At 41.9% G+C, this 27,181-nt stretch overlaps 1 protein-coding gene across 4 annotated transcripts in view; it reads left to right on the plus strand.

Moving 5' to 3' along the window:
* Positions 1 to 27,181, plus strand: part of Fyb1 (FYN binding protein 1) — a 138,286-nt gene that overhangs the window by 40,238 nt on the left and 70,867 nt on the right. For 3 of the 4 annotated variants that reach the window (XM_031360730.1, XM_031360734.1, XM_031360732.1), the window contains exon 2: positions 14,329 to 15,457. In XM_031360730.1, coding sequence (XP_031216590.1) covers positions 14,329 to 15,457 — 1,129 coding nt within the window. Of the gene's footprint in view, positions 1 to 3,619; positions 3,837 to 14,328; positions 15,458 to 27,181 lie in introns of those variants that run through there. The other variant, XM_031360733.1, reaches the window with a different exon arrangement.

A 27,181-nucleotide genomic window follows, 5' to 3' on the forward strand; every position in this document is an offset into this window, starting at 1 on the left:
TCGACTCATTCTAACATTTTAAACATTTAATCTTTTTTTATTTTCCTTATATTTTCTATCAAATACCGTAGTCATCAAATTATATACTTTTTTGTGAAAAGAAAAACTCTAGATAAGCCAAGTTAAAACATTTGTGTGGGGGATCATAATTAGATATCAAATGTCTCCCCCTCTCACTCCTATTCAAATTCATACCTTCTTTTATTTTCACTGTCGCTACAGAGATATATTTCTAAATTCATAAACACGGCCTGCTCGCTTTGTATAATGTTACTTCTATGTATATTCCTCTAGGCTGACATTTGTTATTGCCTGACCAACCTGTGTGCTTTTCCCTGGGAAAGAGCATCTCTCCTGAATTCTGCATTCCTTAGTTGCCTTTACGTCTTAATGTAGGGTTGAGACCTCATGAGCTTTTTTTTCTGTCCATGTTGGTTTTGTTTTTGTTGTTAATATTTGGATATCTATGTTCCTCAACCGCGTGCAGTACCCATGGAGAACAGAAGAGGGCATCAAAATCCACGGGAATTGGAGGTATAGCAGATTGTGAACCACAGTATGGGTACTGAGAGCTGAACCTAGGTCCTCAGGAACAACGACCAGTGTCCTTAAGCACTCAGCACTCTCTCTACCCCTAACCCTGTAGGTTTTTACGTCTCATTCTCCAATGTACGTGTAAATCTCTAAGATCTTTAGAAGCTCAGAGGTGGAAACTCTAACAAGGCCAAAAGAAAGGACAAAATACAGCAGAGAAAAGCCACTGGCTTTTTTTGGTTTTGGTTGGTTAGTTGGTTTGTTTGTTTGTTTGTTTGTTTGTTTGTTTGTTTTTTCCACACATTACATAGGAGCCAATCCTGCATGGTGTGGCTTGTGATGTTTCTCTCTGGGCAGAAGTCTTGAGGTAAGGAAGAAGAAGTGGCCACGAAAGCCAAAGAAAAATCAACAGACTCCATGTCTTCCTTCCACTCCTAAATAACCCACTCCCATCTCCATCACCAGTGGGTCTGGAAACCATGCAGCCCTAACGCCACAGAACGTAAGCTCAGTGGAGGGATGGCTTCCTTTGATGGACTGGGACTGGGGCACACTTGGTTCACAAAGCTCTTGACCATCATGTAGGTATCACGAGCTTTCACTGAGACATCCATTCACTTGAAATTCATCTGCTCTGTATCAGTTTTTGGTGGTGGAAGGGTGTGGCCCTGCTGCCAAATGCACTTCTTGGCTGAGCAGTAGAAGGGAGCCCAGTGCTATCAAACTGCACTTAGATCCCTTAGGAAGCATGAAGGAAGCTGTTAGGACTGTGTTGAAGACAGACTCTTGGCCAAATGCTTTTCATTCCCAAACATATCCATTGGGGCTTTAAATGCCAGAAGAATTCACATGTAGCCACCAGCACCAGATCACCATATTTGAAAAAGGTCTGTCTTGGCCATCGGTTTCAGGTTGGTTACTATTTTTTAAAGACCCAGAATATTATCTATTACTTTGTAACTGAGTGGAAGTTTTATCATTGCAAAAATGAAGCGACAATAATAAATTCTCCAACTAATGTGGAAACAGAGAAGCAAGCATGTTGACAACAACAGATGTGAGCGGTTACCATTTTCCTGGTCCAATATAGAATGGGGTCTGACTTCTCAACCTGAGTGAGGGTGGGCTGAGTTAGAGCTAGAGGAATTTACATAGGTAATGAAGAAGGGATTCTGATATCCCACACATGCATTTGATCCTCCCAGCTCACTGCCCCTTTCTACACTGACTTGTCTTTTCTTGTGTTGTACCCTAGAGCAGAATAGGATGGGGGAATAACAGCTTAGGCTTGGCATCCGTACCCACAAAGATAGAGACATTCATCGTTTTCTTTAAATCACTCCCAAGCAAACGGTAGCCCTGGGCATTTAATAAAATCCCCAGAAGAGGTTTTACCTCTAATGGTGTAGTGACTAGAAGGTCTAACATTTGACTTGAAAAAAAGAAACTTTGAGTGATTTGTGTGTGAGAGAGAGAGAGAGCGCACGTGAGCACATTCACTGGTACCTTTATCTTGTTTGTGACATGGTCTCCTCCCCATTCAGCACCGTTTACAGGACTATACAGCAGGACTCCAAGCTTCCTATCTTGCAACATGGTTTTATCCATGCCACAGGGCTTTATCCGAGTTCCTAGGATTCAAAATTAACTCCTCATGCTTGCCTGATAAGCGCTTTCCCCACTGAGACCTTTCCCCAGCCTATCAGGTTTCTTTTAAGACAAGCAATTCTTTCCAACTCTTCAGTTAACAGTATCTCAAGAAGGATGCAAGGTAACAAAACATACATCCTTTATGGTGTGTCTTCTTGCCTCTAGATCAATTGCTCTCAACCTGTGAGCTGCAACACCACACATCAGATAGCCTGCATATCAGATAATTACATTATGATTCATAACAGTAGCAAGATATGAAATTGCAATGAAAATAACTTTATGATTGGGCATCACCACAATATGAGGACCTGTGCTAAAGGGTTGCAGCATTAGGAAGGATGAAAAGCCACTGCTCCAGATGAGGAGGAAATGTTAGGTCAATATGTTATCCTGAAAGACTTACAGAGAAGACATTCTCCCTTTGCCATATCTACTACCCAAATGAAAAAAATTCTCTGACAGCTACATCCTAGAAGATGTCAAAACACCCACCAAAAGATGCGCTGTGATTGTAAAGGTCCTCAAAGGAACCCTACGGAAGGATAGACTTCAGGCCCATGAGTGTACTTTCAGTTTCCTTAGAAAGAAAAAGAGGGATCCTGTATGACAGCTGGTGGGAAATGCAGAGAGAGGAGCTAAGGTTCATACTAACTTCTTTTGTTTCTCCATTTTACAGCCCTTATCAAACTATAAGAATCTCTTGTTCTGAGAGCTGTCTGAAGTAGGTCACTGGGAGAGTGCAAGGGGGCTGTTGTTCACTCCCCTATGAAGGACACTTCTTCCTGGGAGGACAGTGGGCATCTCTAGTATGACTTGCCACTGTGAGAATCTCACAGAAACCCTATGTATGCCCTGCCATATGTTAAAGTCTCAGTAGTCAACATGCCTTGTTCACTTATCTGGGCTGGGGATAGTACTTGACTTACAAAGGTGGTCTTTAATGTTATGAAGGAAGGAAGAAACGAAGTACAATTTGCTAAAATCCTAGTTGTTGTTTCTTAACAGGAATTGTCACCTTGTATCTTATTTGCCCCAGAGTTTGAAGAAGAGTCTCACAAGAACATTAGAACTGAGTCCATGGGGCTCTCCAGCACATATACCACCCACACGCACCTCACTTCATCTCTAGACCACAAGCAGACTTAGGCCCCAAGTATTGCACATACTGGGTGAGGGGACTTTCCCAATCAAGAGCATAGCAACTCGGCTTCCACGACAAGGTGGCAGCTCCAGGTATACAGGCAGACCTTGGTACCAAAGTCCTCACAAGTTACTGCCCTTCTATGTAATGGTGGCTGGTAGAACTCTGGCTTTGCTCTTTTGCATATCACATGCTTGGTGGGAATGAGAGCAGAAGTATATGGGCTGAATAGACACTTTTTAGTTCCCGTCTTTTCCCCCTTCTTGCTCAATATCCTGAGGCCGTAATTGAACTGTTTCTGTGTATGTCAGCCTGGCACAGGGAAGAAGGGGCAGCTCATTCAACCATTCCCCTATACATAGTCCTGACAGGCATCAGAATATGCCATCATTCTTGGAGTTTGCGTGCAGGACAGATACAGAAGCTAAAGTAAGGGGATCCAAGGCATGGGCCCCAGGAAGATGCACTAAATGAGCTTCTCCATCCTTCTACCTTCTGCAGCGACCAGGTAACAACTATGCCCAGGTCTCTTCTTTCACATCCATGTACAGATTTTTACAGAAGGAGATAACGCTACCTCCAAATCCTGGCAGGACAGACAGTGCTGCTGAGTAAGTGAATGAAAGGCACATGCTCTGCTGGAAAGCGGCAGAGGAGATGGACATCAGATGCTAAATCTCAGCCTCATCTTAGTCAGTGTAGCCAGGAACCAGTCTATCACTTGCATTTGCAGGCCTCTTGGGCCTTGCAACCTCTGGTCTTTCACATGCCTCTGGTCCAGGGGCACGACCCCACTGCCCGAAGAGCTGGGCACCCATGACTTGCCTCATTCTTAACAAATGTGGGTTTGCCCTGATGATAGGGGTTGGGGGGAGCTGCATTCAGTCTCACTGAGTCTTTGAGATATGGCAGGGTATAGGGTTTCTGTGAGATTCTCACAGTGACAAAAGAAAGAGGCCACACCCAATGGCCCTCTTTCTCCAAGGAGGCCCTGGGAAACTGGATAGATGAAGACAAACAGCTGTAAGTCAGCCAAGGGAGACTTTTGAGAGTGACCAGCAACTACAGATTTGTGTTGCAAGCTTTGGTCTTCTTGTATGCACTGCTGTGGGCTGCTTTTGAAATGTGTAAAACTGTTTTTTTCCTCTTTCCTTTACTATGTTTATATTGAAGTCATTAAAAGAGAATGGACCTTGAACTCTACCTCCTATCTACTGTGTAACTCTGAAAGAGCCATATAATGTCTCTAAGCTTCCTTCTTCACAAACGGCTATAATAGTAGTAATGGCCTCAAACATTTGTTGTGGGGATAAAGTTGTATATTAAGCACTAATGCACAATACTAAATTATTGGTACTTGCTACATGAAATATATTGGCACCAGGTACAGACTAACTCATATAGAGAAATGAAAGTCTGTGCAGTCCCATAAGCAAAGTCATAACTAGATACAGCCTTTTTCTTCCTGTGAGGAGGGGAACTTACTGAACAGATATATGTAGACCAACACATACACATGTAAGATCAGACACGGACTTCAGTGAGTCTAATGCCCCAAGAAACTAGCAACAAACAACAGGAGGTAAAGGGGAGAGAGATGAAGCTGTTCTTCCCAACACAATCTCATTTTTAAAACCTTCTACTTGAGGCAATCACTAATAGCCAAGGGCTTGTAGAGAGTTTCAGGAACACTGTGAAAAAAGTTAGTTTCATATTTCAAAACAGGGGAGAAAGGCTTGGAAAGACTTCATTTCCACATATTCAATTCCACCTCCCTGTCATTTCCATCTCTTTAATACCCATTGGGGTCTTATTCCCTGCCCCTTTCTTCCTTTCCTCCTCTACAGAGTGGTATCTGTGGAAACATTAGTCTTGAAAGTAAGCCCTACCTCACAGAGTGGTTGTACTGACATCTAGTGGCCCAAAGACAAATTTCACATGGTGGCTGGGAAGTTCTCAGCAGCTTGGATGCACAATTAGTAGCATCCCACTTGCCATCACAAGTTATCAATGCAGGGCAGTTCTGGGATGTGCCAGAGCTATGAATTTATCTGAGGTCGTGCTGGGGGCTGCCTTTGAGGGAATGTTACTAAGAACAAGAACATAGTGGAAGTAAACTGTGTTTCATTAGAAGGTTTGGGCTGTCTGGCACCTGAGGTTTGAGGAAGGATTGTAGCTTCAACATGAAGATGTAAGTTTGGTTTATGTACAACCATGTGCCTCATGTGAGTAATGGGTAAATGAATGAAGTGCCTGTGCTTTGGTTTCTTTAACTGTAAAATGGGCATTGAGCTAAGCATTTATTAAGTGAGACCAAAAAAATGTCCTGGGCCAGCATAGGTTATCTATGATCCAACAGCTGATGTCAATACAGCTACCAATATCGCAGTAAGGAGTGCAGTGTATGAGCAAGACAAAGACCCAGAGTGGGGTCCGAACTGCCCAGTGTTTAAGGCTCTATCTCTTTCTCAGTCACTTTGACTCTATGCTGCAGTCAGCAATTAAACTGGTTTAGCCATAAAGTCCAGTTTGACATATTTTCTTGATATTAAAGCTTTGGGCTAAGCCTATCTTTAACAATTGTACAGTTGTTAGGTGTGATAGGTGGGTTTGGAATCGCCCCTGCATTAACCACTAGACCAAGCCAAGTATGTGTCCAGACACAGGTGAGAAGGCAACAGGAGGCTGCAGAAGCCAAAAGGTATTTTCCCATTAGAAAGTAGTCTGTGGATTCTCTGGTAACGTGGAAAGCCTCAGACTCACCTTGTTTGTGTAGCTCTGCTAACCAATCTAGTTCCGCAAACAGAAAGCCAGGCAAGTTACCAGGCTATATATAAGCTCAGCATATCATACTTTGTGTGACGGTTTGTCTGAACTGTCAACTTGATGGGATTCAGAATCACCATGGAAACACGTCTAGGAGGGGTTATCTGATTAGGTCAATTAACTTAAATTCAAATGGTTACTACTCTAAGAGCAGGGTTTTTAGATCACTTACAAAAAGGGGGGGGGTGTTTACTGAGCTGAGCAACATTCGTCATTCCTCACTTCCTGACTGTAGATGTAATATGATCAGATGCCTCATGCCCCTGCCACATTATAGCTTCTTAGCCCCAATGGACTAGATCTTCAACAACTGTAAGCCAAAATAAAACGTTCCTTCTTCCCGTAAGCTGCTTCTTTCTCCAGGCATTTTGTTGCAGCAACAATACAATTCACTGAGTCGCTCAGATAATCACTGGCTGCTACAAGCATCCTAGCAAGAGGTCAGAGCATCACATGGCCTTGCTTGAGCAGGGTAAATATCACCATGGTGTCCCTGTTCTAATCACTCAATGCAGCTGGATGCTACCTGGGGTTGGGGGGTAGAGAGAGCCACAAATGGTGACCCTGTGATGTAATCATATGAAGAGCCCTTTCTACTTTCTCTCTAAACCTGGTACAGGTAAGGGCTTGGACCTGCATAGAAATCTAGCACAAAGTGTTTCAGGTAAGGCTACATGTTTTAGTTTCTAGAGATATCTGTTACAAAGTACCAAAAACTGGAGCTTGTAACAACAGAAGGAAGTCTTAAATCAGGGCATGGGATCTAGCCAATTTCCAATGGCTCTCTCCCTCAAGAGGCTTTCTTGAAAGAGAGTGTCCTTTCTCGTTTTATCCCATCAGTCCTGCTCAAGTGCCTTCTAAAAGCAGGTGCTTTCTACAGACTCCATACTTCTTTATTTTTTTAAAGAATTATTTATTTACTTTATGTATATGAGTACACTGTAGCTGTCTTCAGACATACCAGAAGAGGGCATCAGATCCCATTACAGATGGTTGTGAGTCACCATGGGATTGCTGGGAATTGAACTCAGGACCCCAGGAAGAACAGTCAGTGCATGTATATGTCAAGTGATTGAGTTATTGAAAGCTGACACTAAATACTGAATGTGCATCCTTCAAGGTTCAGAGGGGGAAGGGAAGGGGTGGAATGAGATGGGTCTGGAAGGAAGGTAGGAGATGAATCAGAGGTGCCTGCACTGTCACACTCTGGAGAGTAGTTCAAAAGACTACCTGCTTCTGTTCTGGAACCTCCCATGCCCTTCACTTAATGTCCGTTTTTTACTTTTCTTAGAACTCTGAACCCCTCATTGAGTAACAGCTGCCACAGGTCTCAGTTGTCACCACCTGGGCAGATCGCTTGTCTCAGATCTTTTCACACCCTGGGAAGGAAGCCTCTAGAAAATCCCACAGATGCCCCCATCCCTCTAGCTCCCCATACTCTTTGAATTTTTAGGGTTTTTTTTCAAGTGATATAAAGGACTCCATGCCTTTATATGTGTGCTCATGGGTGTTGGGAGTAATCTAGAAGCTGAGGAGGTGGGAGGAGCAAAGCATCTTTTCTCCATATCAAGGAGTTTCTTAATCAACAGGATTTTTATATGTATTTAACACAATGAACTTTTCTGCTGTTGTTTTGAGAGAGCAACCACAAGAAAGAGCACCTGAAAGCTAAGATAACAGGAGGGACCAGAAAAAAATGGAAGAACTTGTCCTGCATTATACAACAAACAATAATCTCCCAAGAACCAAGTCAGCAACAAACAGCACATGTGTGAAAACTTTTTATAATTATCTATAAGCTAAAAAGTTGGAAATGTAAATTCTTCAAAGATAATCTTTAATTTGATACACTTGATAATATAAGCTAAAGGAACTTTAAAAATCCTAAGCAGATGCAGCCTAAATTTGCTGTAATATATATCATCCTTTTGTTTATACACACACACACACACACACACACACAATTACAAAAGCAAAAGAAGCAATTTGAAGACTGTTCATTGTTCTATAGAATCTACAGGATCTATATCATCCTCTGTGTGTTCCTCATCCCATCTTTATTCACATCAAGATGTCAAAAACTAATAGTATGAAAGATATCAGGAGCACATGGAAAGTTGTATTTAATTCCTCCATTTTTTTGTGCAACAAGCCTTTGGGAGTCATGACAAACTAAAGGCGGTGTGCACAAGTATTTGATAGAGTAGAAATATTTGTGGTCTGCCAATTCTAATTTGGAGAATTATAGAGATTTCTAAGCTCCTAGTCTTTGAGGAAGGGCACAAAAATCCTACTGATTGATATACTATGAGAATGCAACCCATTTGAGAGCTGTGTAGTCAGTGTCTGAACTTTTAATAGGTTACTAAATGCTCTTGCTTCCTCTCCCTCCATTTACATGGTAGAAACAAGGAGAAGGTTTGGGGTAACAGAATGCATCCAGTAGCCTTAGAGTCAATGCTACAATGTAGTATCCATAGGAATTCTCTGTCTATATATGCGAGCCAATCTACAACAGGAAAGTAGGCAAGCATACACAGCCTTGAGAGAGCCACAGCTGCCCAAGTGTATTATTCAGGGGACATTTTACCTCAGAGTGTAAGCCATAGGGGATAGGACATTGCTGCCTGGTGGGATATCACAGAAGCATTTCCACTTTCAAACATCAGAAAGGGTTGTCATTATTAAAGCTGTCACTGAGGCTTCTGCCAATAAATCTCCCACTCATGCTGCCCTGCCCTCTGAGGCAGTAGGTTCCTGCCCTCAGGAACTTAAGTTTGTGGTGAGAGACAAGTTCCCACATCCTGTTGAGAAAGGGGCCTCTACTCACTCCAGTCTCAGAGGCTCAGCTGATTGGAACCCATTACAGCCCTTTTGCAATGGAATAGAGATCTCAGAGTGGATTCATGGCTGAGCTCAACCAAAGATGTAAAGAAATCATTTCCCAACTATTCTGTGATCAGTCACAGAGAAATTCGAGTAAATTCAGTCCATCAGCTGGTATGTTTAACATTGTGGGAGAAAGTTCCAGGCTTGCCTGAAGTTGGAATGTTTGCATGGGAGGAGGCATGTTCCTAAAGAGGAAAAGGAAAATACATATCACCAAGTAGACAGTGTACACACTAAATATGCAAATTATAATTAGCTAAATGTTTGTGCAGTGCCTTTGTAGGGAAAATAAAGCTCATTGCAAGTCTGCTATTCTTTAATGAGGCTTGCCGTCTTCGTATTTGTTAGGATTTTGTTGCAAGGATTATATTTTAATCTTCTATTAATCTTAACTCTATAACTTTATTATGTAATTTCTAATAATAAGAATTGAGAATATTTAAGATAAAAACTCCTATTCCAAGAGTATTGGGTAAAACAGATGAAATACATTCAAGAAGAGAGAGCATTCTATTTTGTGCATGTATGTGTGTGCCCATACATGTGTGAACATGCCTGCACATGTGTGCATGTGTGTGCATACATGTTGGGTATAAGTGCCTGTGTTGAGAAGGGAGAAGGGCTTGGTTGTGCAGAGTGTATCTGTCTCGTCTTTCTTCTATGAAGCAAACCACTACAGCTGAAAGCTATTTTTTCTCTGTGTTAGTTTGATCTTGAATCCGTTACATTTTCATTGAGTTGCTATCTACTTCAAGATGGAAGACCTTTCCAGGTTGAAGAAGGCTTTCCATTTTCTCTGCATTCTGCCATGCCTTTTGGCCAGTCTCGGCAGAGAGATTCATATGTTTGAGCAATCTCATTATCACCAGCATAGAAGCTGGGCCTCCTATCCTTGTTCAATCCCACCACTTTCTGCCTCTTATGTATGATCAGTTAAGCCTTGGAAAGGACTAGGGGCTGGCTTCCTACAATTTTTTTTTCTTTAAGCATGAGCCCCTCACAGCTTTATGGTATCCTGTGATGTCACTGTACTTGTGGTCCTAATATGAGCAATCATGACAGGAGTAGAAATGAGTGGTGCTTAGGGAGAAGAATCAGCAATTCAGAACAAGTGAGTCAGAGCATGGATAAAACAAATAAGACCCACCAACAAGCCAGAAGTTTATCAACAAACTTCTTTAAAATGTGCATAAATGATTGATATTGACTTACATTTCCTGGAGAATAAGCACCTTATAGACCATCACATGAAGACATTTTCTTTTCTCTTGTACATTTTGCCCAGGAAAGAATAATAACACCCACTGAAATGATTCACTCCCCCCTTGCTTTAATTGCAAGAACAATGAATACACCTTGCCAGAGTTAAAACTGAGCTTCCAGGTTACTTTAGATTTTCATTAGCTACCCATCATTCATGAATCTTTTATTTCTTTTGTACTTTAAAATATTGACAAGCATTCAGAACATGGCTTGGAAATAGAGTACTTGGCTCACCCTCACAATTCCTCTGATTCAATACCTGAGCCTGAAAAGAAGCAAATGACTTATCTACAAAGGAGTACACATGGCTCCAGCTGCATATGTAGCAGAGGATGGCCTTCTCATGCACCAATGGAAGGAGAGGTCCTTGGTCCTATGAAGGCTCAATAGATGCCCCAGTGTAGGGGAATCGAGGGCAGAGAGGTGGGAGCTGGTGGGTGGGTAGAGGAACACCCTCATAGAAGCAGGGGGAGGAAGGATTGATAGGGTGTTTCCAGAAGGGAGGGAAACTGGGAAAAGGGATAACATTTGACATGTAAGTAAAGAAAATATCCAATAAAAAAGAAGAAGAAGCAAATGACTTAAAACAGCAGGAAATGTTAAAATCCATCTCTGGTAATAGCCTTTTGTCCCCCTCTGTTCAAGTATTTATCAATGATATGATACAGAAAAGGGTAAGAACTCAGCTCAGGAGATGCACACATGTAAATGCTAGAGCACATTTTATTAAAAAGTACAGTACACTACTATAGAAAGAGCTGTATCCTCAAATGATGAGCCAAAATAAGTTCTTCACCCTCAAGTCACCCCTTGTCAAGTATTCAGTCACAGTAAATCGAGGCATGTATCAACTAAAAATAACAAAAGCTCCCTTCGCATGACTTACAAAGAGAAATTCAGGTAACTTGGTCTGAAATATTGATTTACCTAAAACATTAGACTCTGAGGTCTTCCAGACCGTGAAATGCCTCTTAGAATAAATAGGTTGGAAATAGCTCAGAGGGAGAGAGAGCTCTTGACTCAAAGCTCTAGATCTGATCCCTAGCACTTGTGGGGGCAGGACAGAGCTCAGCTAAACTTTACATGGCTAAAAGTTTAAATGGCAAGAGAAGTGGGACATTACTATAATTCCTGCACTCTTAACAGGGGTGGGATGAGCACTGTGAATTCAAACCCAGGCTGGAAGACATTGCGAGTTCCAGGCAGCCAGGGAGATATTGAGAGATTTTGAGGATAGTGGGGATAATGAAGGTCCTGAAAATAATAAACATCTCTCTAGGCAAAGGGAAAAATCAAAGCTAACATGGATAATATTTAACAACCTGAGTCTTACAGGAATCATATAATCTTATATGATTACAGGAATATAATCTGGAAGAAAGCAAAGTTCAGGAGCATGGGCTTCCAGGGTTTTTTTTGAGTTTTGGTTTGGTTTGGTTTGGTTTGGTTTGGTTTGGTTTGGTTTTGGGAGGAGGATCCCAGTTTTTAAGTGGAAATAGAAGGAAGAAAGGTAGATCTAAGTGCAAGGTATTTGTGTGTGTGAGCACACATGTGTATATGTGTCTGTGTGTCTGTGTGTGTATGTGTGTCCTCACAAAGGAACTTGTTGCTCCTTCCTCCCCAGTGAAAACTCTCAAGAGTATAGGTGAATCACACTTGAGCGTCATTATCCGTGTAATTTGCAAGTGCACTCGTTCACAGAGACAATAATGTAAATAATTTCAATTTTTGATCTGTCTGGAAAAGACAATGTTATGTTATGAATGAATTAGAAATAATTATGATGGCAGAAAAATCACTGCATTTGTGTGACATCCTACTCTTGATCCTTTTGTTTGCTATTCTGTGTTTGAAGCTGAGGACCAAAGCCAAGGCCTTGTGCTTGCTAAGCAAGTGCTTCAGCTAAATACCTAACTACTTGTATTGACCCATTTAATTTTTATCAAAACAAACAAACCATTCCAGTAAGAAATGGAATTCCAGTTCTGATTTCAGAGATGAAGGGAGCAGACTGGGAAAAGTTGATAACTCGCTAGATGCCTTGCTACGCGGCAGAGTCAAGGCTGGAGCCTGTCAATAACTCCAAGGCCTGCACCGTTAGCTCAGACACTTGCAAGCACTCCTGGATCTGGGTTAGCAGCCAAGACTACAGTTTCCATCCTTAATTTACAACTTCTTTATTTTTGGAGCTAAAATTAGGCGTAGTGCTTGACCATGGCCAGGGACATTTCAAGGGGTTTCCCCTGGGATGGACTACACTCGCTGCACAGCAGGGCACAGCTCTTTTTTCCTAGCAGTGCGATGAGGAGGGAGAGCAGACAATCACTAAGGTTTCTTCTTTATACAAAAACAGGAAGCCCTCAGATGTGCCAATGTTCTCTACTGCTTTACACACGTGCCTGCCTAAGAGTGGCACCCAGACGTTGTTTGCAGTGAGAAGATAAGAAGATGCATGAATATCCCCTGCTACCTGGCTCCCAAGCCGAGGTTCTTAACCACTTTGCTATTCCACCTTGTTTTATAGACGTAAAAGAAGCTATACATAAAGAATATAAAGAATACCACTATAGGAGAAGGGAAAATCAAAAATTCTTTCTCAGAAACAACCTTCCTTCTAAACAGAGAGAAAACTTTGGTGTGTGTGTGTGTGTGTGTGTGTGTGTGTGTGTGTATGTGTGTGTGTGCATGCTTGAGCACACTAAGGAATGAACCCAAGTCCTTGCCCATGCTGAGCTCCTGATCCATCACTGGGCAACATCTTCTGCCTAGCATTTCATCTTTCTTATCAAGATTTAGAGACCTGTACTGATGTACCTTTTTCATTTTTTTTTGAGTAGCCCAGGCTTGTCTCAAACTTGCTGTGTAGCCAAGGATGAACTTAACTTTCATAAACTTCTGATCTTCCTGTCTCTACCTCCTAAACACTGGTCTTGCAGTATGCTACCAACCTGATTTATTGAATGCTAAGCATATGAGACAGGACTTAGTGCGTGCTAGGCAGGTTTGTTCTCTCTCTCTCTCTCTCTCTCTCTCTCTCTCTCTCTCTCTCTCTCTCTCAGCTGAGCCTCATCCCCAGCTCAAACTCTTTGTTTTTGAAAGAAAGGACAAATACACCATTAATTCTCCCAAGTTAAACTGGACTATATTAACAACAACAACAAAAAAGTGACTATCTGCTGTCTTTACTACATAATTTCCAAATTCTTATGAGGAAGGTAGGTGAGGCAGGACCTCTCAGATGACTGATAAAAGTCATTATTGAAGAAATGAGATGGAGAGAAAGATCTGGAAATGAGCCTTCCCAGGCAGTCCCTGCTGCTGGCCTGTTACTATGCCTGTGCTGTGCTGATCTGTGGGTCTACCTCATGGCCTGTTAGTCTGCGTGCAGTCACACAGCAGCACTCTGTATTTATAAATAAGAAGGAAACCTCATTTTGTTATTTTTAGAAGGGCTGGGATGTTCTGTAACACCTCCCTGACAACAAACACACTTTAAATGCAACAGGAACTGGGAAGCGCTTGCCAGTCACACTGATGCTAAGCATTGCTTTGCTGGGTTAAAAAAGCATGTAGCCTGAGCTTACAGAGCCTACTTTCATTTTGAAGTCCAGTTTCCACATGAGTCTCAGTTGTAAAAAGTGGGAGAATCCATTTGGCAGCCACCTCTGTATGTTTTCCAGTGAAGCAAAAATGTAGACAAATATAGAATGAGACATCTCCAACAAGATAACGAGGTAGACAGGGAAAGAGCAGAGAGCCATTTTTTAAGATAAATGATTGCGTCCCTGTACGACAGACAACAGAAGTTTAAAGCACAGCTGTAGCCCTTCCTTTGCAAGCAACGCTCACAGCTTATTTTGCCATAGAGGAACTTAAATGTTACAATATCTGGTCAACCAATCAGCAGCATGCCGGCACCCCAGTATTCTTGCCTCAGATCAGGAAGCCCTTGAAGGTATAGTATTTTAAATTGCAAGCGAGGTTTCTGACTCTCAGCTGGTTTTTGTTCCCTGTGCTTGTAGGATGGAAAAACAGATGTAAAGTCCCTCATGGCGAAGTTCAACACGGGGAGTAACCCGACAGAGGAGGTCGCCACCAGCAGCAGGCCCTTCAAAGCTGCAGGACAAAACTCGCCTTCTGGAATACAGTCGAGAAAGAACTTATTTGACAACCAAGGAAATGCCAGCCCGCCCGCAGGACCCAGCAACATGCCTAAATTTGGGACCACAAAACCACCCTTGGCAGCGAAACCTACCAACGAGGAGAGGCCAGAGAAGGAGCCTAAACCCCCATTTTTAAAACCTACTGGAGTGAGCCCAAGATTTGGAACACAGCCAAACTCGGTTTCTAGAGAACCTGAGGTTAAAGTGGGATTTCTGAAACCTGTGAGCCCCAAACCCACCAGCTTGATCAGAGAAGATTCCAAACCTGTGGTTTTACGGCCTCCTGGGAATAAGCTTCACAGTTTGAGCCAAGAGTCTGACTTAAAGACACCAGGACCCAAGCCAGGGCCTGCTCCCCCAGTCCCAGAAAATGATCTGAAGCCAGGGTTCTCAAAGGTGGCTGGAGTTAAGAGCAAGTTCATGCCAGTGGCACAAGATGCTGACTCCAAACCCCGATTTCCCAGACACACCTTTGGCCAAAAGCCGTCCCTAAGCACAGAAGACTCCCAGGAAGAGGAGAACGCCTCTAAGAATGTGCCTGTCCAGAAAGGATCCCCAATGCAGTTAGGGGCCAAGTCCAAGAGCGGGCCTTTCAAAGCAGCTAGGGAAGACCCAGAGGATAAAGATCATGGAACACCAAGTTCGCCTTTTGCTGGAGTGGTTCTGAAACCTGCTGCGAGCAGAGGGAGCCTGGGGCTCTCCAAAAACTTTGAAGAAAAAAAAGAAGATAGGAAAACAGATATTACAAAGAACATCTTTCTGAACAAACTGAATCAAGAAGAGTCGGCCAGATTCCCTAAGGCCCCCTCCAAGCTGACAGCAGGGACACCATGGGGCCAAAGTCAGGAGAAGGAAGGAGACAAGAATTCAGCAACCCCGAAGCAGAAGCCCCTGCCTCCCCTGTCCGTCTTGGGCCCGCCTCCACCCAAGCCCAGCAGACCACCCAACGTCGACCTGACCAGATTCCGAAAAGCTGACTCTGCAAACAGTGAGTTGTTTCTCATTGCTGGTAACTGTGGTTAGCTCACAACGCTGAGTGTTTTAGCTTCTGGTCAAAACTTTAGAGCAAGGAATGATTGCATAACTGATACTCATGTGAGTATAGGGTCAATTTTCATTTGGCATTTTTTTTCCTTTGTGTAGGAGGTCTGAGAAAGTAGAAAATTCAAGTTCTAGTTGAGCATGGTGTGAGAAAGTACCTTGGGGGGCACTGACATTTTTAGGGGAACAGTAGGAAAGAAATATACCTATTTAACCAATAGTTGGTTTTGCTTAAGGATAACCATTGCATTTACTCCCTTGGTTATATTTCATTTCTGTTACTTGAGGAAGTTATGCTGCCCATGGACAGTCAGAGAGAAGTGAGCAGACTAAGTCAGTATTCTAGAAAGACTCAAATGTGATAGCCAAAGGATGTGTGCATTGTCTGGAGGCATGTTTGACTGTCACAGTAGGTGATGCTAATGGCATTGTGTAAGTAGAGCTACTTCCTACAGTACAATAGCAGCCCCCCATCCTTCACAGAACTATACAAGCCAAAATGCCAATGTTGAAACCATCTCCTAAATCATTTCAAATATCCACACTGTTCATCACATTCCCCAAACACAAGATTCAACTAGGAGAGTAGCAGGGATTTTAGGAGACCAACCATACTTTGTGTTTTAGCTGTATTTTACTTTCCCAAAACAGAAAAATATCTGCACTATTCTAGTTTATAAAGGAATACATGGTTAGAAAATGAAGGCAGACAAAGGGTACCTTGTTGCCCTTCCAGAAAACTAGCCCAGTTTTCTTCATGTCATTGCAATGTTGTGGCGTGTGGTAGAATTTGATACTGAATGTCTCGGTAAAGACTTGACACCCTGTGTCATGGTGAGAAAAGCTCTCCCATGCCTGCGGTGATTAATATCCTAGCAAATAGTGCACAACTGCTGTCCATTGTAAGATGGAAAAAAGAATGATACTTACAAGAGATCATACCGCTGCAAGTCAGATGTGTCTCCAAATAAAATTATCTTCTAAAGCAGTGGCTCTCAATCTTCCTACTGCTGCAACCTTTGAAATCAGTTCCTCATGTTTTGGTGACCCTCCCCCAACCCCGAACCTTAAAACTATTTTTATTGCTACTTCATAACTGTAATTTTACCACTATTAGGAGTTATAGTGTAAGTATCTATGTTTTCTGAGGGTCTTTGGTAAGCCCTGTGAAAGGTCAACCCACAGGTCGAGAGCCACTGGTCTGAATCTCTGTATGATGGTACAGGCCTGTGATTCAGGACTTGAGAGGTGGAGGCAGGAGGATCAGAAGCTCAAAATCTTGGGACTACCTTAGAGAGTTTGAAGCCAAGCTGGACTATATGAGACTCTACCTTAAAAAACAAACAAACAAAAACTAGCTTGATTTAAGCAGGTTTAGGTATAGCCATTGTCTCTGAAAGATCTTCCCAGAGGCTCCCTCTGCCTACTAGAAAGGTGAGCAAGAAAATAAGGTAGAGTCTAGGCAGCACAGGGAATCATCATCCTTAGACTGTGCTACCTGCTCCTGACTGAGGCCAAGAGAAGCCATACAATTCTGTAGACGTGGAGGAGGCTCCCATAGCTGTTATTCAGGACTGGTCTCATCAAGAGCAGTGTGTCTACAGGAAGTACTTCTCTTGAGTTACTAAAATACACCCAGTTTGATGTGTTTCTCCAACTCAGAGTGGCAGCTTGCAGAGAAATTCTAGATGTCTTCTATGGCCACCACGGTTTTCTGAGTTCACAGCTTTTTCTTCAGCTCTAACCAATACCCTTGATAAACCCGCCTGGCTAAATGTGAAGTTTCACACTGAAGGACTTTGAGATAAACGACTTGTTACCTGGTATAATTCAGAGCACTGGCCATTCACTTGCAATAAGGTGAGAAAAGAAAGAGACTGTGTGCTTTGGAAAAAGTTAGTTTTACCAAATATTTATCAATGATGACTTCTTTTTCAATCTTCTAAGATGTAAGGATACTGACTGGAGTCCAATACTTTGCACTGAAGGTAGAGACTTACTCTAAGCAGAGTATTTTTATCATTGTTAAAAGTAATTACAATAGTGATCAAATTAACAATATTCTATGTCATTGTTCTGTTGGCTTTCAAAACTTTAATACCCTTCCCTCCCTCATGACCCCTTTTCCATTTTTATATTTAGATAAATATTTATCATTTATAGAGGACTTTTGATATAGCACTATACAACCCTACTCTATTTATTCTTTCTAAGCAACGAAATGGAATTCTATCTCAGCACAATTAGGAAATTTGCCAAAGTGTAGCCTAACTAAGCAGGGCCAGGCTTCTATGATTGCAGAGCCTGTGTCCCCATCCCTAGCCCCAATGCTGGCTGCCATTCATAAAACATAAGATCCCTTGAAGTGATGAAACAAGTGTTAATGATACCCGAAGTCTCCATATTCCTGTGTCTATCTCCGTCTTTTGGCTAAAACCTGTCTTTTAAAAATTTGCTCTCAATGCCCCTGTGGGCTCCATGAAAGCAGGGAGCAGTTGGTTTCCCATTCTTCTCTCATTCTGAAATAGAAAAAAAATGTAAATTTTCATCACTTTTCTAGGTCTCTCATTCTGCAGAGGCGTGTTAGTAAGAAGTTAGTTGCCCCCAGCCATTTCAGAATTAAATTGTAATAACCCCACATCGTTTACTAATTACTTTCACAGACTGAATATACATTCAATTAAATGGAACTTTGACACAAAATCAATTTTGCACAAAGCATCTACCCCAAAATGATCTCAGTGTCTCACCTGGAAACTGTAAGCATGAATATATCGTATTGCTCTCTAAATGTGGCTATTTTGAGGCTCCTCAATCCCAAGCCCCCAACACCATAAAAAGCTTAAACTTTTTTTTTAATAATTGAAACATCAACATGTTCTCTAAACTCACTTTTCTTTTGACTCCATTACAAGACTTCTTCCCAGGTATTCTGGTACTTTTCACTGCAGTATCTGGGCTCTTGAGCACCTGCCAGACCCAGCTGTTGGTTTTGTCGGTAGGAGGTAGTGAATACCTAGTAGAAAACATTCAGTTCTGCCCTCTTTTTTGCCTTGTTCTATATGCTAACTATGGGAGTAATCAGTAAGACGCCTTAACGGTTCCAGGAATGACTCCAGGGCCAGCATTCATCAGAGGATATGAGAATTGCATGTCCCTTCTTGTTTGTGCATCAGCTTCTTTCACTAGTACAGCTGACAGAAACCTTGACATTGAGAAGTGTCTGGCAGGGGATGGAGAGATAGTTCAGGGGTTAAGAATACTCACTGTTCTTGCAGAGGACCTGGGTTTGGTCCCAACACTCACTTGGCAGCTCACAACTGTCTGTCACTCTAGTTCCAGGGAATCTTACTCCCTCCTCTGCTTTCCATGGGCACCAGATGTATATCTGGTGCCCAGACATATACGCAGCCCAAACACTCATACACATAAAATAAAATAATAAGCCCTTAAAGAGAAACTTAAAATTAGCGTGGGTTGAGATTGGAGTAGGGGTCACCTGGAGATCTCCTGGCTTGTTATCCTAAGGCAGAAAAGCAAAGGCTCTTGGGCTTAGGTAACCTGTTTCTAGGAGATGGTGAGACTTTCCTTCACAGATCCCAGAGGTGTCACCGTCTCCTTCAGGTCTGCCACTCTCTGTTTACATAGGCTTTAGTAATATGACCTCACTGGGTTTTTATGTACTGAAAAACTGCTTGATCTTAGTGTATAGCAGCATCTGCCACACTGTTGCTACATGTCATGATAGGAACAGAGATTCAAGGCATCGTACAGATTTGAGGGTGCAGCAGAGTTTCTTCGTGGTTGGCAATACCACTGTACACTTGGAATTTAAGAATGCAGTTTATCTAGAGTTGATCCAAGGATGTCTCATTTGGAATATATTGGGACACTGAATCTGCAAGCAAGGCTCTCCAGATGAATCAGAACTTACTCGGCTGTGTTGTTCAGCCTGAGGGGGCACTGAGGCCTTCTCCAAATTGTGCTAGGCTCTTACTCTTTAGGTGTCTGTGCACTTTGAGCCTAGAATCCAGTCTCAACTTCAGTTCTCTCACTTTTCTTGAGCCTGAGAAATCTGTTTCTCAAAAATCTATGGTCCTACCTTCTATTGCAGGTTGCAACCCCTGAGGAAACTCTTAAGAGTTAACCAATCAACCAGCTTACCTGGGTTTGACCCCTTAATATAAATGCCTCAGAATGACTCCCTTCAATGCACAAGTTCTTGATATGATCTGAGCTACCCTATTCCTCACTGAGTTCTAGACATCTCTCTTTCACCCAAGATAACCTTGGTCCTTGGCATAAACAGTACCCTTGAGCAAACTATTCCAGAAAGGCATATATCCCAATAGCACCCCTTGGGCTTTGTAAAACTCCAACCTCTTATCACGTCAGCAAGCACTTACACAGTCTCTGTTGTAAATTCCTGCCAGTAAATTTTACTGTGGAAAAGTTGCGGGCTCTCCTGAGTTTACTCCTTTGAAAATTATTGCTTTTCTGCCAGAATTCTTGGAGAAATTTTTGTCCCAGAAGTTTAGAAACTTAGCCAGGCTATGCCTGTCCATTATTTGATCGCCACACCAGCTATTTTCTGAGAGATACTGCACCTCTATTGTTCTCTGGCTCATCCGGGGGATCTTATTCATATACATAGGGATCACCCCATCACTTTTGATCTGGCAGATGCATGACATGAGCATGCAGAATCTCCAACCCAGGGTGACAAGTACGATATCCTTTCTGTGATTTCAGATGGAAGCATTGTTTTGAATGCCTTTTCCCACGGTGTTTGAAAACTGTGCAGGATTTGAGGGCAGCCCTTGCTGGGGACCGAGATTCTGATGTTCTCTGAGCTCCTGTTCAGTGTTTCTTAGCTTCTGGTCCATTTTGTGGTATTTGGGGCCTCTCTATTGATGATTTCTCTTGACCTCACCCAGGCTACTCATTTAGCCCTCTGCCTACTTCTGAAGTAGAATGTCCCAGTGAAAATTCACAGGGTTTTTTTCTAGAATCGCTGTCTTCCCCTTCACAAAATGCTGCTGGATATAGAGAACAGGTTAGGGGCTTGGCTTGCTTCCTCTGGCACAAGAAGTATCGATTTCTTTCTTTACTCAACAACTTCTTAAAGTTCGTGTGTGGCATTACTTTTCCTTCCTTCTAAGGTAGCTAGCCAGTTATTTTGGATGTCTTTCTTACTTTGTTTTTACTATTTCTATTTGAGAATTAGAAGAGAGCTATCCTGTAACTCCCTGTGCTAACTAATTAGTACCAGCTAAAACTATTTACACTAAAACTCGTTGACATCTTCAAAAGGACCAGCCATCCGATCTCCATAAGTTAAGCAGGCAGAAAGGAAACTAACCGGTTCTTACCTGTTAACTAACGTACCCTGCCGACAACTCAGACAGCACTCAATGTGCTGACTTAAAAGAATGTTTAATAATCACATACATACTATTCTGCCAACACCGTGAGAAACGTCCTCATTTTACCAACTTTATACTCTGAGAAAAATGAGTGCTGTAGTGGTTGGCAGAGTGGGCAAGAAGAGGGCCGCTTGTAGGGAAAGCAGCCATTCCCTCTAGCACCTAGGCCACTTTGTCATTGGGATACATGGGTTCCCAGTTCTTAGTTGGAGCCTGAGTTTGACCTTCACAGTTTTTCCCACTCCTACCTATTATTCTTCTAACAAGGTCTTAGCTCAAGAATCCACACACGCCTATTGATTGGCAGAGAAACGTTTTCTTTCAGTGAGATCCACCCTGTAAGATGTGGAAAAGGCTATCACTTTTTTTTTTTTAATAAAACAGAAGTTCCTATAAAATTTTATGGCAACGGGCCATGATTTTTTTCCTTTGCGAAACCTCTTCCTGTGGTCAAAAGGCTGGAACTGGTGTTTTCCTAAACTTTAATGATATGTGGAAACAGTACCAAAAAAGTAGGCATTATGTCAACTTTAATCACATTTGTGAAATGTCAAAAATGCTGACCAGTTGTAACATAAAGGAACGGTATCTGATGGCTACCCCTCCAGTGTGAGATTTACTAGAAGACAATTCTTAATCTATTTCAAGTTTAATCAAATTCACATAATACCTAAAATCTCAGAAGCATTAAAGTGAAATTTCAATGTTTTCATGAAAGGAAAGAAACTTAAAAGTGTGTTTAATAATCACATACAAACTCAGTCAGACATGGGATTGAGTAGAGCTCAGAGGGAGAGAGCTAGGCCAACATAGTGGGGATCTATGTTTAATCATCAAAGCTGACAAAAACAGAGGATAAATCTGATAATGAAATACAAAAAAAAAGCTCGTCTCAACTTAGTTTTGATTGCACATAGCCAAGTAAACTAACAAAACCAGCTAGGAAGATCAGACGGATGTGTATGTTACATAATCCCTGGACAAGAGATGACTTCTATCATACGATCTGCTAAAATAATCTCTAGGCCAAGCCAAACAAACCTTTTAAAAATAGAGTTTGACTCGTAGACTCTGTAAATGGCCTTAAAGGCTCCTTTGTCTCTCTGCCTTGATCAAAACTATGTCAGATGTTGATGATGAATTTGTATCCCAAAATCATATCTTTGGGCATATGTTTTTTATTTTAAGAACAAAATAAAATTGGTTTCTAAACCAGGAAGATTAACTCCAGCTGCTGGAAGAATGAAATCATGCCCCAGGAACACAAATCCAGCTACCTGATTTCTCAAAATTCTTTGGAAATTTTTTTATCCTTTCATAGAAAGCATAAACATGATAATTATAGCATGTCTCCAAAGCCCAGAGAAACTTCTAGAATGCTAGACTGTGTATTTCTCCAATATATGAGAAATAAGGAAGAGAAAAGAAGTCCAAAAGTTTGGAGAAATTTAATTGTTATCTTACCTACCAGTAAAGAGGAAAAAAAAAAACCCATCTTTCTATTCTGTTGTAATGTCTCCAGTGGGAGGAGAAAAGATGAGGCTTAATTCCGCCTGAAATGTCAAAAGTGGAAAACCTCATCTAGAGCCCCCAGTAGCAATAGATACTATCAGCAAAATGTAACGGACCAGGCAACATCTGCTTACAGACAAAAGCCTGAGTCCCAAACCATAAGAGGTTTATCTTTCCCCGAGACAAAGGAGCTGCACTGCTGAATCAATGGCTGCATTGCATGTTTCTGTAGCTGGGACTGATCCATACAACAGCTCTTCATCTCTCTTGTCAACCGAGCATATGTTTCTCTGTGGGTAGCATAGGGCACACAGATCATTTTATTTTTTTGTGTGACAGGGTTCTCTCTCTATAGTCCTGGAATTCTTTAAGTAGACCAGGCTAGCCTCAAACCCAGAGATCCTCCTGCCTCTATCTCCTGAGTGCTAGGATTTAAGGTGAGAGCCACCACACCCAGCCTAACCTCTCTCAATTCTTGACCTGACTCTCATTGAATTCTCAGGGGAATAAGCAGGCCCATTGATTTTCAAAATTAACTTCTGTGGCCCCATGGCCACAACCATGAAGACACTATACACATGAAGACATATAAGTATTTGTATGTCTACATGCACTCATCTCCTCACATATTAACTATTACCATGACTTATTCCTTGATCATTTTTCTTTCTTTTTAAGGATTTTATTATTTTATATACATATGTGCATGAGTTCATGCACGAATGCATGATTCAGTATGAGTTTGTGCACCTAAGTGGGCACACCTATGTGTGCCTGTGGGGCAGCCCACAAAGACCTGTTGACCATCTCCAAGGGATCTGATGCCCTATTCTGGCCTCTGGTCATCATGACTGAGTTTTGTGGATTCCTACAAGGTAAACAGGCTACTAGGTGACTCACTAAGGAAACAGAACATTTTATTAGTGTGATTTGTACATATAAAAAAGCTAAGGTTTTAGTTTTGTTCCTGTGCTCCTTAAAATTGGGGGGGGGCAGGGAATTCCAAACACAAGCTGGAAGACTATAGAAATATCTACTACTCTGCACTGATTAATAAATGAGCAAGAGACTCGATTTTCTAAGGACAACCTCGGCCTCTGTCTCCTGCTTCTTCTAATATGGATAGGCTTGGAAGTCATCTCTTCCTCACCTTGTGTTGTAGGCTGCCATAACCAAGCATGAATGCAGGCAGATTCCTTAGTTTTCACTAAAGCCTAGTTACTGCAAAGCAATTGCATGCAGGAAGGATTGTAACAAAGGCTTCATTCAAGAAGCAGAGCCTAAACATGACATGGGATGGTGGCTACCTCTGCTCTTCAAAGGTAGTTAAGGGTCTGAGAACAAAGGTGTCTACCTCTTCCTGTGGCTTACCTCTTTCCTTTTCTGTATTTTCATGACCCATCCTTTTCAACAGCAAAGAAAAAAAAATGTTCCTTCCATTTTCTTATTTACAACATCACGACTACCTACAACCCAAACTCTTCTACCCAGCATTGCCGTTTTTATACTTACAAGCAGGTGTTTCTGGCTTCAAGGTCACTTCCTACAGAAGGCTCAGATGGGAAAGGGTGGCCAAGGGGAAGTGGGTTTAGTTTGTGTGGTTATCAGTACTGTCATTTTACTAGAAATGAATATCTGATGGACAGAACATCTCTGGGAGAATGTAATTCATCTAAATACAAGGAGGGGCAGGAGCTGTCCCAAGCTGCTATAACAAATGGGTTGTTTTACCCTTTTACCTACTTTTAGTGCTAAATGACTCGACAGCCTTTAAAAAAAAAAAAAACAAGGCTAGAACGCAGCCTTCTGCTGCTAGACCTGGGCTGGCAGGCTTTTGGGTTCTTTACTGGGTTAAGCTGTAACAAGGTTGCTCCCACCTAGCAAAGGCCTTGGCACAACTTCCTCCTCACTGTGAACACTAAATGGAAAACAAAAAGCAAACCAACAAAAGCCTGGTGGGAGGAAGATAACAAAAGTGGATTAAGGTTCTAACCAATGGCAACTGTGTCATCCATTCAGAAGTAAAAACAAAACATCAAAACTGGGCTTTAGTCTTCCAAGTGCTAACTTACAGTTGCACTTAATATCCGTGCTTCATGTTGAAGAGATCTAGAGTGGTCACAGGAGTTGGGGGGGGTGGTTTAGAGAGGTGTAGGGAGGACACAGGAGTTGGAAGTCTAGGGTGGACACAGGGGTAGGAGTACTTATCAAACATCATGTGACTTTATAAGCCATGGGTGTTTTTCTCAGGTGGAAAAAAAAAGTCAAGACAGCAAGGAAACAGGATACTAGAAGTTGGTGATTATATCAAAACACGCAAATGAGTGAGTGATGTGTTTGAGCAAGCAGGCGCTGCCTTGTGCTTGGTCTCAAATATTTGCTTACTTAAGGGAAGGACAAAAACACTATTCAAATATGTAGCACGTAGGGAGGCAGAGCTCTGATCACAGTGGTGTAGAACACCAGTATCCAATAAAACATGAATGCTTTAGCTTCTAGAGGTCCAGGCATGTCTGAAGGAGTATGGAGTCCTTGGAGAGCTATGGTGCTCATCTGTCATTTAAACAGTTGCTGGTTGAATTGTCCACTCCAACTGCCTATCGGCCTGGAAGAGTGAAGTACCACATCAGTCAGGACTCTTGGCACGCTCACCTGACTTTTCTCTATACCTTTTATTCTGTTCTCTAGTCCCTGCATCTTTTCCCTCCCCTGCCATACATTGCTCTTTTTGTTTTGTTTTGTTTTGTTTTTTGTTTTTTTGAGACAGGGTTTCTCTGTGTAGCCCTGGCTGTCCTGGACCTCACTTTGTAGACCAGGCTGGCCTCAAACTCAGAAATCCACCTGCCTCTGCCTCCCAAGTGGTGGGATTAAAGGTGTGCGCCACCACCACCCGGCTATACATTGCTCTTAAAGTTTGCCCTGCACAATGATTTTTACATAGCCAATATGCTTGCTATTCATCAAACAGTAAGAAAAAAATCAAACAAACAAAATTTAAACCTATATTTAGGATTATTGGTGGAATCAAAGCAGCATTCAAAGCATAAATAAGTAAATATATAGGCAGATGATTGATTAGATAGATAGATAGATAGATAGATAGATAGATAGATAGATAGATAGATAGAGGTGCTAAGAAAATAGACTTTGAAAATAGGAATAATTGCATATTACTTTGAGTGGCCGCCATGTTGACAACTCTTAGTTCTCAACTAACACAGATGGCAAAACATGCACTCCCTTGTTCCTTTGGGAGATCCCCATGTTTAGGGACAGCTCTTCCTGGCTGACCAACAATAGAAAAGGCTGTTAGGAGTTAAAACATTGGTGGTGGTTATGTCCAGATTCTGATCAGTAAGGGCCCAGCTGTACTGGTTCAGTTTTCTGGATAACTCCTCATTTGGCAACAGCATTCACTTATCCCGCAATAATTTTTCATATATCCAACACTTAATCTTTAAAAGAGATTTTTAAAGCATTCACCTATGTTCATATAGTACTTTTTAAAACATGAGCTGATAGAGAACAGTGCCAGGCAGCTGTCCTGCAGTAAAGAGTGTCTTTCCTTCTGCAGTGCCTTTTCAGTTGAATCAAAGATACGCCTGTTTGAAGGAGACACCCTTAGGCTTTGATGATGCAGATAGATACCCATGTTTATGTGCTTAATGATAAAAGGAGAAGAGGGAGGTGGGGCTATGAAAACAGGGGTGTTTTTTTTCAAGCTCATTGCTGTATTATTTTTTAACCAGGAGACTTGTTTTAAGCTGTGAGGTTGATAGGCAACCTTGTAGACAGTTCTATGAGCACCTACCTATCAAACTGAAGTATTGTAAAGATAAGTGCATGTTTTTATTTTAAAGATGCAAACTCACAATCATTTTTTTCATCCAAAAGACCTGAAGGTATTTTGTTGCTAGAGGCACAAGCTCCAGTAAAAGCTGACCACTTACTGTTGGACCCAGTGAAGGTACTTGGATTCTGTAAGCCTTGTTTTTTCATGTCTGTGGAGATAAAAGTCTATGTTGTGCAGTTACTATGACAGTTAAACAATATATAGAAAAAGTACCTCGTGGAGTTTCTGGTACATCACAAAGACTCATAGCATCGGTAGCAAATTAATTGTGTGTGTGTGTGTTTGTGTGTTAGTTACCTTACCCATCATTTCTAGAATTCGACAGTAATCATATTAGGTTGCAGCAATAAGCTCTGCCTGCCACTTTCACTAGCACATTTTAATCAAATATCTATATTTTGGCTGTAAGATACTTAACTTTTTAAAGTATTAACAACAGAATATTGTTACAGGGAAATATTCCTTTCAAAGTAGGGATACAGCTTGATGGTAAAGCTCCCCCTTGCCCAACCTGTATGAGGCCCTAAGTCTTGCTTTCTCCCCATAGTGGGCAGGAGGGAGACAACCCCTAAGCTTTCTGAATGTGGAGAAAACAGTAGATACTGGAACCCTTGTCATGTTTGGAATAGGTCCATATATCCACGTAAAGTCTGCAGTATGTAATGGCAAAAGCAGGCATCCTATGGAGCTGATTGCTGATCTGAAGTTCTTACTTGAGCTATGTCATAAGACAAACAATATCTTGGCATATTAGACAGTTTCCCTTTCCACAGCAACTTGCAGTATGTAAAGACTCAGAGGGCTCTGTGTCACTGGGTGTGGATATAGTAGTGTACGCCATTCATTTCTGTGCTTGGGGGACAGAGGCAGGTGGACCTCT

The sequence above is a fragment of the Mastomys coucha genome, unplaced genomic scaffold (genome assembly GCF_008632895.1).
Source record: "Mastomys coucha isolate ucsf_1 unplaced genomic scaffold, UCSF_Mcou_1 pScaffold8, whole genome shotgun sequence".
In the NCBI taxonomy this organism is placed as follows: Eukaryota; Metazoa; Chordata; class Mammalia; order Rodentia; family Muridae; genus Mastomys; species Mastomys coucha.